The 10,865-nt window shown below is 40.4% G+C and overlaps 1 protein-coding gene across 5 annotated transcripts in view; it reads right to left on the bottom strand.

Annotated features, from left to right (window-relative positions):
* Nucleotides 1–10,865, bottom strand: part of AGXT2 (alanine--glyoxylate aminotransferase 2) — a 78,643-nt gene that overhangs the window by 61,285 nt on the left and 6,493 nt on the right. For all 5 annotated transcript variants that reach the window (XR_003550662.1, XM_027774886.1, XM_027774887.1 and 2 more), the window contains exons 2-3: nucleotides 4,667–4,752; nucleotides 2,808–2,992 (exon numbers count right to left, since the gene is read on the bottom strand). Coding sequence is in view for 4 of the 5 variants with exons in the window: in XM_027774886.1 (XP_027630687.1) it covers nucleotides 2,808–2,992; nucleotides 4,667–4,752 (271 nt within the window). In the remaining variant the exon portion in view is untranslated. The remainder of the gene's footprint in view (nucleotides 1–2,807; nucleotides 2,993–4,666; nucleotides 4,753–10,865) is intronic.

Here is a 10,865-nt window from a genome sequence, read left to right as displayed (position 1 = left end):
TCTCTCATGAAAGGAATACATAAATAAAATGAAAAAAAAATATAGAGAGAGATTCAATTAGGGAGCTTGGGAAAGAAATTCCTAGTTTAGGAGGAAGGTTAGCCTTAAAATTTCATCCAACTATGTTGTCTTATTAACTGTTATTTGAACAGTTTGCAGAACAGAGATGACTAGATAGAAGCTTGAGTATCTTCCCGTTTTGTTTTTCGGTAGAACTATAGACTCATCAAGTATATGTATACAGGATTAATAGTATTTCCTTTTTCCTTCAAAGGAGAGTCCATAATCTGGATCTGAATGATGATAAGCATTAATGAACATTTTGTAACTATGAAACCACATTCTTTGAAGGATCAAGCCAAACTTACAGGCTCAGAAGGTTCATACTGAGGGATAGTAAGAACTCAGTGTAGACAGATAAATGGGCCCTGGCTAGAAAGGCCTTGAAATGACAGGCCAAGATGCCTGATCTTGATCTAAAAAACAATTCCTAAGATTTGTTAATATACAATTCTGTTTGTTAATATCTTTCATAGCAGAAGGAAAAAATCAGATCAGTGGATAAATAAATTATTTTGAGAAATACTAAATCAACAGTTTTTTTTTTTTTTCCAGTTTTTGCTGGAGGGTGAGTATAAAAAAAGAGAAAGAGAGGGAGAGTGAGAAATCATCCCCCAGGGTAGCCATGCCATAATCCTTTCTCCTCAGTTCTCACAGGATTTTGGGCATGCTTGCACACACACCTAGTGTGTTTTTCAAGCTGGTGGGTATGGGACTCAAACCTCTCATTCGGCTATGTGGGTTCTAGCCACCTTAGCCACCATACCACCAGATGGTCTGCAAACAGGTTTCTTCACTGTAGGAGTTTGAGTATCTTTAATGGGCTAATGCACACTGTTTTTCTGCTAGAGAGAGTTGTGGTTTTAATGCTTCCCAAACTTATTACTTATGGGACCATTTCCCATAGCATTTTTTGTGTGTGATCAGTGTTTTGTGAAACTTACTTTACAAAGTTATGTATAGCAAACACTTAAAAAGAAGAGACACTTGACAAAAGCATTATTTAGTAAAAAGAATCTGAGAGCCAAAGGGTGGAGTGGAGAGGGGAAGCCTGCTGGAACACACAGTAACCTTCTAAGAGCGAGAAGAGAAGTGCTCCGGGGGATTGGTGTTAGTGGGAAATGATGGGAGGGGGCTCTAAGGGAGGCAGTTCAGTGGAGGCAAAACCAGACCTTGATATCAGTTTGGCTACAGGGAATCAAAGTCAGAGAAGAGTGAAAGATCACTTCTACATTCTTACCTGGAATCATGGGGAGACTCAAGAATTAGCTGAAAAAAGCAACCCATTGTCTAGCTCCCCAGCTCTGAGCAGAGAACTTTTCCAGAGTGGAGAATTTGTAAGTGCTCCTTGAATACATGGACACTAGGAACAGTTTCGGGGGGATGATGGATTTAGTCTTAGAAATGTTGAATTCGAATTGATGGTGGAATATCACAGGGGTAATGACAGCGGGACATATAAGGCATTTACTGCCCACGCTGGGTTTATTACAGTTATCATTATAGCTTGGGAGGGGCCAAAGCTGAAGATATAGAGTTGGGTAATTTTGTTGAAAACATAGAAATGAAATGAGCAAAAGTGGGAAGATACTGTGGGGCCAATTCTATGGAAGGAAATGGCAAGGGTGGAAGGGAGTAAAGAAGGCTAAAGGCTAAAGAAAGAATGAGGGAATCCTCCAGAGTTAGGGGTTAGATGAAGGTCAGGAGAAGCACAAAGGTGCAAGCCAGTCAGAATGGGAAATTAATAAGGATAGTGTGGAATATTCTTGGGAGGTTAGTGAGAATGTTTAAAATCCTTATCTATTTACTCATTTGGTTTTCTCCAGTTCTTTCATTTATGTTTGTCCTATGTTTTAGATTGCATCTGAAATTTATCTGGATACTCCTTGGGACTGTGGATGGGACTAGTGCCTTCTGGAAACAGCAGGGAAAGAAACAGCAATGGGAGGAGAAGATGAAGGCTGGGCCAAGAGGCACAGCCTGCTCCTCACCTCCTGACAGCTGCTTCAGAGGAGACTCTGCTTACTGCTTTGACAGATGGGTCCAAACCTATTCAATTTATTTTAGACTCACTGCTTTATTATTTTTTTCTTCCAGTTAGTGTGGGTTCTATTGGTTATATGTAAAAGAAAAGAGAAAATAGACATTAAGATAAGATGGCTGCATGCAAACAAAGAAGACCATAGATGAACCAGAACATTTGGGTGAGTTGATGATCAGTACAGTAGACTATCTAGAGATGAATTAATTCATACATTTCCAAGTAGATTTACAGTTAGGATTACATCTGTGTGTTACCATTTTTTCTTTCCTCGTCTTTTACCCAAGAGTCCCTGAATAAGATCTTCTGGCCAGAAGTTCTCGTCTCTCACCATTCCTTACTCCCCACACCTGTCTCCATGTTTTGCTGAAAGCTACCTATTTTTCCCTTCCTTTCTGTCTCTCCCTCAGTGCATCCATCTCGCTGGAAAATTGTTAGTGGGGAATATGTAGCAACACTGTAATCACATGGTACATGCCACACAACATGTGCAATGCGAACAACAAAATTTTGCATTGTTAAGAAAAGAAAGAGTGCAGCATTAAGATTTTTTACCCAGGAAAGCACGGAGTATGTCAGTCACAATCTAAGAGATATTTTGTTAATGAGGACTTAATAAGTGAATCAAGGGGTCTGAGTTACTAACATAATTGTTCTCCATACATCATTCTAGAATAAAACCCCCTGGATTGTAAGGGATACTCACGGATGGCAGTGACCAACACTGACAGTGACAATCCCAGAAAAGAAATCCAGGTATCTATTTCCCTCAGAATCAAATAGCCACTCCATGTGCCCCTGGTGGAGTAACAAAGGCTTCTGGAAATATGCTGTCCCCACCGGAGAAAGATGTTGCTTGTGGATCTCCAGGACACGGTCATAGGCAAGGGACTGTAGATAGAAAAGATTAAAACCTTATCTCCACATTTCTTACAAGATCAACAGCAGTCAATGTCACATAGCTTCTCAAATGAACTGAACAGGGGGCTGACACCCTTTAGAGGCACACAAGCGGGTGTATTTACCCAATATAAAAAAAAAAAAAGCCCTTCCTTGTAAGTAGGTGACATTATTGTGGCCTTTCAAGATCAATCACAAAGGAGGAGAGTGGTATTTCTATCTCTCAAAGGAAAATCTTGTCTTTGAGTTGATTTTAGCTATGGGGAAAAAAAAAGGACTTTGGAAGTAAATGTCTGAAATAAAAAGTAATAAGTGATGTTTGCTATCACAGGATTTTTTTTTTTTGAATAAACTGAAGTGCTGGCAGAATTCATGTCTTTAATTATAAAAGCTCGAGGCCAGCAGATGGCGTGGTGGTTGAGGGCACTGGGCTCCCACTTGGGTGATCGTGGTTCAAGTCCTGGACCTGGCAGCTTGCTTTCTCACTTTCTCTCTCTCTGTCTTGCTCTGTTCAAATTAAAATAAATAAATAATAAAATAATTCTTTTAAAAAATTATAAAAATTCTTCCATACTTCTTTTCTTTGTGGGTTCCACCTGACTATCTATTGGTTCTATAGTTTCTAATCTATAAGTATGATGCAGGAAAAACATTGTTAAGAGAGAGAGAGAAAAGGAGAGAGCCAACCCAATCTTGATTAGCTGAGAACAAAAAGACAGCTTTATAATTTTGTTGGAGGATGCAGGAAGGTCAAATTATGCATTGCCATGTGAGTTAGTCAAAATGGCAATGTCTTACTTGTTAAATAAGAAATACCCTGGATTTGGTGATTTCTCAAGGATAGAGGCTTATTTGGGTCACGATTCTGGTGGGTGGAAGGTCCAAAGGCTTAGGGTTGGCATCCGGTCAGCCTCTGGTACTACAGCATGGCCAACAAGCAGAAAGGTCGGTGGGCGTCAGCAAAGACAGAGACTGACCTACGTGAAGCCACATGACTGTTTTACTTACTCACTCTCACAGGTACTAATCCATTTCTGTGAGAGTGAGAACTCCCTCCTGTGAGTGGAAACTAATCTGTTCATGGGAACCAAGATTCTGATACATGAACCTTTGGAAGACAAACGGTTTTACAAACCATGGCAGGAAACAATATTTTTAAAGCAAGCAAATGTGTGCCATTACGTTAGTGGTGTGTGTGTGTATCCTCCTGTGATACATGTACTGTACTGTATGCTCGCTCTTGTATTCACTGGCTCTCTCCCTTACACACGCATACCAGCTCATACACTAGTATTAAATAAAGTAAGAGGGTTTCAGAGGTATCTTCAAGAGTAGAATATCTGGGCTAAGATAGCTTAGTGGCAAGCAGCGTCATTTTTTATTAAAAGTTCATTGATTTATTTTTTTCTGAGAGATAGAGAGACACTTCCAACAGGGTCTCCATTCCATGATCCAGCCTCAATTGGTCTAGATTATGGGCAATCACAAGTGCCCTGGCATACGCAGGAAGGTCCTGGGATGCAAACACAGAGTGTTTCCCATATGAGTTTGGTTGCATCATCCCCATGCCATCACTTGGCCTAGGGGTCATTCTTAAGGAAACAACTGATTGAGACCTCGTAAAAGAATCACCTCTTTGGGTTTTCCTAAAGTCCTGAGTTTTACCTGGTATCGTTCAGGTGTGAAGTCACATGGAGGCATTTTGGGTTTTGTATGAAGACTGAGCTTGGTTCTAGATGTCCAGGAAGCACCTGTTGAAAGTGAAGTGAGTTAGAATCCTTAACATGATATAGGCCTGTTTGTGAAAATCACCTGCAGTTACCTGAATCAATGTCCTTAAGCAATTTTGTTTATTTCTTAAAAAAAATTTATTTTAGCTTTTCATAGGGTACATGTGCTTGCAGAGAGGTGAGAGATAGAGAGTTTCAGAGAGAGGGAAAGTGAGAAATCACCCCCCAGGGGGCATGATCATGTAAAAAATTCCTTTTCCTCCATTCTCCTCTTGGGATTTTGCACACACATGCACATGTTCCAGGCATGAATTTCAAGCCACTGGGTCTGAGATTTGAACCTCAGTTGGCCATGTGGGAGTCCAGTATCTTAACCATTATGTCACATACTGGCCCCAATTTTGTTTGTATCTTAGTTTTTTTTTTTTTTTTTTTAAATGTAATTGGCCTTGGTTTAGATTTAAAAATTGAATCTCTCAGGATTTAATTTTCTGGAGGGAAAAAGTTCCTCTAAAATCTAGTGCGAAAGAATGTAGCAGTCCTTCCTAGGCTTGGGAAGCTCAGTTAAAGAAGACATGTTGCTCTCCATCCACGTGGATTCTCTTCATTTACCAAAACTGCCAATGCAGTGTGCTGCTGAGTCCAACCTCTTTGTTACTGGAGATGCTTTCTAGGCTCTGAGCTACCTATTGTGCTCTCTACTGCCTGAATTTTACTGCATTTCTCAGTTCCTGATACTTCATGGGCTCTCAATACAGTTGGAATCACTAACTGCTGGCTATTCTTGTAGGGAATGAGCAAAGGTAAGTGTTAGGTGATGCACTGTATTACAAATATATAGAAATAGTTCCGAAAGGCCGAACCTCCTGCTAGAACAGAGGCTGCCAACCCATGACCATGACAAGGCACAGATAAGCTGAATCAGAAGAACGATAACTGCTCAATATTTAGAGTTAGAAGGAGACTTCTTATGATTATTAATTTTTCCAACTCTCATTTTATAGATGAAGAAACTAGTTTAAAATGATACATTAATTTAAGGTTACCAAACCAAACACCGAGATGAAAATGCCAATGGTTTCACTCCCAGCCTAAGACTCTTTTTCACACATAAATTGGTCACCTTTATTCCCCTCTGCCATCACAGACTTTGACATCTCTATGGTGGCGGGATGGATTAATAAAAGCAGAACATGAAACCTGAGATGTGTCTAGATAGCCTGTAAGTACTCTTGAGAACGAATGCTCCTAATATGGAAGATTCTAACGTAATATCAAGATAATTTTACAAGAAGAGGGAGCTGAGGAAAAGATGTCTCTTATTCCACCTTAAGGTTTGCATGCATAGATGAAATGTTGGTGTTTTGCATGGCTATGAAGTCAGTCCTGAGAAACATAATGAACAATTATATTTTTAAATGAAGCTGGAAAGTAACAGCTCTGAATAGATCTTTTTTTCAGGGAGTTTCCATTCACTTTCCTGCTCTAATAGTAATCACAAATGTTAGTAATTTGCTCTTACTTTTAAAGCAAGTGGCTTTTGGCTATCCATGTATAGAAATGACAAATTGATTAGCTTAAGTTTTCTGAGAATTTCCTCTTTTGAAAAGGAGTCATTGTGTCTTCTCATTGTGTCTCTCCATATTAGTAACTTTTCTGAGATGAAAAAAAATCTGAGTATTTCTAAGAATTCAAAATCTCTCCACTCGTTTAGTCTCATTTTTCTATTTGCAAAAATGGAGTTGTCTATTGAGAATGTAAGCTCTCTTGACTCCAGGGTTATAGGAATTATAAAACTAGGCTAGAGAGGAAACAGAATTAGAGAAAAAGGTTTGATAAAGAAAAGCTGATATTTTAAACAGTCAAGAAGGTTTTATTCATTCATCCATTAATTTATTCACCAAAATGATAAGCATATGATAGTGGAATGAACATTCCAAATAAAACTCTTTAAATCTTTCTGGAATGAAGGAAGAAGGAAGTAAGACGAAAGGAATGAGGGAGGAAAGAAGTGAGGAAGGAATGGAGACGGATAGCAAGTAGGAAAAGAGTTAGTCAATAAGTGAACTCAATCTAGGTAACACCTTAAAAATTGATATTGTTGGGGCCGGCAGGTAGCATGGTGGATAAAGGCGCTGGACTCCCACATGGCCAACCATGGTTCAAGTCCTGAATCTGGTGGCTTGCTTTCTCACTTTCCCTCTCTCTCTGTCTGTCTGATCAAACTAGAAAGTAACAATAATAATAAATAAAGTTAAATAAAATAATTCTTTAAAAAATTGATATTCGCTTTCATACCACCCCTTCAATAAATAACCCAAACTCAAAAATAATAGTAATAATAATGATAACTGATCAGCAAAAAGAAATGCAAATGCTTTGGTTTTCATTATGTGCCAGAAAAAATTTAAAATCTAAATATCTGGATAATTGCATGCATGCTTTATTCAACATGGCTTGTATTTTGAGGATGACATAAGAGTTGAGTACTAATAAAGCTTTTCTTTGAGTTTTAGAAATTATGTGTATGCATGTATGTGTATGGTGAGTGTATGCATGGCATGTGTCTTAGTTCATTATTGCCTTATTAACAGAAATAACAGAGACTGGGCAATTTATATAGGAATAGGAATTTAATTGACTTAGAATTCTGGCAGCAGTAAGGTCTGAAGGCCTAGTCCTTGCATCAGGTCAGTCTGCAATGTGACCAATGGAAGTACAGAGGATGGCAACTATGTGCAAAGAGCAGCTCTCTCTCTCTCTTGCAACCAGCTCTCAGGAGAGCTAATCTCTTCTCAAGGGTTAAAAAAATATGAATGATGTTTCATTTCTGTATAGCATCTTAGGTCATAATTAAAAAAAACAACTAAAAACTTGTCAAATTTGGTATCTCATTTGATGGTTGAGATAGCCGATGAGTTACGATTTCATCATCTATGCACCTGAGAGGTGAGGCAGTGACGTTAAATGTGATGTTTTGGCAGTTGTAAGGGTCTCCCATGGTGTTAAGAATTTGAAATGCCACCTCTCATGCAAACTATGTTGGGCTGCAAGCTGGTGGCTGGTGCAGAGTTAAAACATGTCATTTTGCAAGACTGACCCATACAAGAAGGTTCGCAGTTGTGTCTGCAGTTCCCCCTGGATATTCTGGGCTTGCATCTGTAAAAAGGGCTGGCTGAAGCTGGGAGGATAACAGTGTAAAGACTCCTTTGGAGGTGCTATCTCTCTGTCTCTCTTTCTGTATTATAGAAGAAGTAAATAAATAAGATTTGAAAAAAATCTACTGTCCTCTCTGAATATGGAATGGCAAGGACTTGTTGGAGGAATTTATCTTTTCATCTGCTCTGCCTGCACTGGAGCTGCCTACTGTCAGACTTGAGATTGGATCCTTTTCCCTTCCTAAATCATTCCACAGTCTCAGAAAATTACAGAGAACACTTTCCATTGCTGTTTGGTATCATCCAATCTCCTGTCCCTACCACAGAGAATTGGCTTTGCCCTATTGCCTGTGCTCTGAGTGAGAGGTTAATTAATACCAGGTGCTTCCCTCCCTCCATGAAGCTGTTCCTTCCAAAAGTTAGTGCTACTTTTGCTGGGCCTTCCTTGGCTTCTTTTCATGTCCAGTCCTGCTAATTTTTCACCCTACAGTTGATGTTTTTGGCCTCCCTTCCTCCATACCTCCATATCCTTCCACTGAATACCCTTTTGCTGAAGTAAACTAGGGTGGTTCCTCTTGTTCACAAGTGCTGCCTGATTTCGAGGCTGGTGGGTCCTCCTTTTGGCACTTTTGGGGAGCAGGCCTTCTCTGAGATTACCCCTCCTGGACCTTTGCATGGTTTAAATCAGTTCTTCTCACTACAGCATAAACTACCTAGAGGTTAACTTCCTTTGGGGTTACTTGTAATTTTTTCTTAGAAAAAGCTTTGCAGGATTCTTGGAAAACTTCTCAGCTGGAAATGGCATTCTTTACCATCCATTTGTCCTCCACACACCCCCTCCTCTGCGGGAGAGAAAGCATGTGATCTGTTAATGGGACATTGGAATATGTACTCCACCTGCCTGGAAATGTTAATAAATGTCACAATCATTAACTACTTATAAGAAAGTGAGAATCACTGAGATGTTTTCTCCACACTTACACTGACACCAAATTGTTTCAATAACACTCTATACATACTTAGCCCAAAGTGATTGTGTATGTCAAGTGTTAGCAAGGCTGGATGTTTTATGCATACTTCGATAGCTTGCAAATGTCCCCTGAAATTCTTGTACTGTAACAGGATTAGGAGAGTGAAAACTTGATCCAAGTATTGTGTTGAAGGGTAGAACCTTTGAGAAGAGATTAGTGATAGGGTGGTTAGGGCAGGACCCCCACGACTGAGTCCTGGTGGGTTTATAAAGAGATGAAATGTAGCAGCTAGAGACCCACTGACATGGAACACAAATCACTCTCTGCACACGTCCACCATCCTCTCTGCTGTTAGTCAGTTGTAGACACATTGATACCAGCCTTATGGTCTTGGAGTTTTCGGCCTCCAGAATTGTGAGTCAAATAAACTCCTATTTTTTTTTTTTGAGAGGTTTTTGCTACAGGATGCGTGTGCTTGCCAGCCAGACAGACAGAGACAGAGAGACAGAAAGCAAGAAATCACCCCTCAGGGGGATGGCCATGCTGCAATTCCTTCTCCTCCATTCTCCTCTCAGGATCCTGGGCACGCACACACAAGCGCCCTGCATGAGTTTCAAGCCACCGAGTCTGGGACGCAAACTGCAGTTGACTACATGGGAGTCCAGCGACATAGCCAATACACTAACTACTGGTCCAGATAAACTCCTATTTCTTTATAAATTACCCAGTCTCAGGATTTTTGTTTGTGCTTGCTGGAGAGACAGAAAGACAGAAAGTGAGAAATCATTCCTCAGAGGGGCTGGCCCTGCCACAATCCTTTCTTCTCCTCCATTCTCCTCTCGGAATTTTGGGCATGCACACACACATGCCCGGTGTGAATTTTAAGCCGGTGAGTCCAGGACTCAAACTGCGGTTGACTATATGGGAGTCCAGTGACGTAACCATTACACCCTCTACTAGTCCCGGTCTCAGGTATTTTTATTAGCAGTGCAATTGCAGACTAAGACACATAGTACTGTATAGTAAATATTTAGGTGTTATACAGGATTGTGATTTATTTGTTATCACATCTCTGACAACACTTAAAACACAGTGATCTCTCTAGTTAACCAGCTTCTGTATCCCCTTTGTCCCATTTTATTTTTATATTCCCTTATCTTGACCTCTTAAAAATAAATATTTTTAAATTTTTATTTAGAAGAGTCCTTTCTTAAATTAAGGCATCTCTCATCCCAGCTGGTGGCATGCATGGTGATTAAAGTGGCTGGATACCATATGGCTGACTATGTGGTTAAAGTCCTGAACCTTGAGACTAGAAATACATGCTGGGTGTATATGCTTATGCCCAAAATCCCAAAAGAAGAAATGGAAGAGAAGAGATTGTAGAGTAATCATCCTCCCATGTGGTGGGGTGGTACATTTTTTACTTTCCTTCTCCCTCTGTAGAAAACTAAAATAAATAAATACATAGATAAATAAGGAGTCCCTAGTAAGTTGATCAATAGGCAGGACCAGCAGATGGCATAATGGTTACATTTCTGGACTCCCATGTAGTCGACCACGGCTCAAGTCCTGGACCCGGCAGCTTAAAACTCATGCCGGGGGATGTGCATGCAAATCCAAAATCCTAAGAGAAGAATGAAGAAGGATGTGGTGTGGCTATCCCCTCTTGGGGGTGATTTCTTGCTTTTTGTCTCTTTCTCCCTCCAGTGAACACCGATGCCCATAGCAAAAACAAACAACAACAACAACACAAAACTCTTTAAAAAATTATCTATAGGCATTGAGAGGCACTTGGTACCTCCAGTTCTGACTGTGTTGGCCATCTGAGTCCAGCTTCATGGCTGTGAAGCACCCCCCCACAAGCCAGGGTCCCCTCTGCCAGACCCCAGTGCTAGTCAGGACAGAAAGCGTCCAGGCACCTCCACCTCTGCGTTGGCCCTCTGGGTCCAGCTTCACATCTGTGAAGCACCTTCCCCAAGCCAGGGTCTCTCCTGCCAAACCC

Source organism: Tupaia chinensis, unplaced genomic scaffold (genome assembly GCF_000334495.1).
Source record: "Tupaia chinensis unplaced genomic scaffold, TupChi_1.0 Scaffold000489_1, whole genome shotgun sequence".
In the NCBI taxonomy this organism is placed as follows: Eukaryota; Metazoa; Chordata; class Mammalia; order Scandentia; family Tupaiidae; genus Tupaia; species Tupaia belangeri.
The sequence above is the reverse complement of the archived record's forward strand: the minus strand, read 5'-3'. Positions and strand labels throughout refer to the sequence as shown.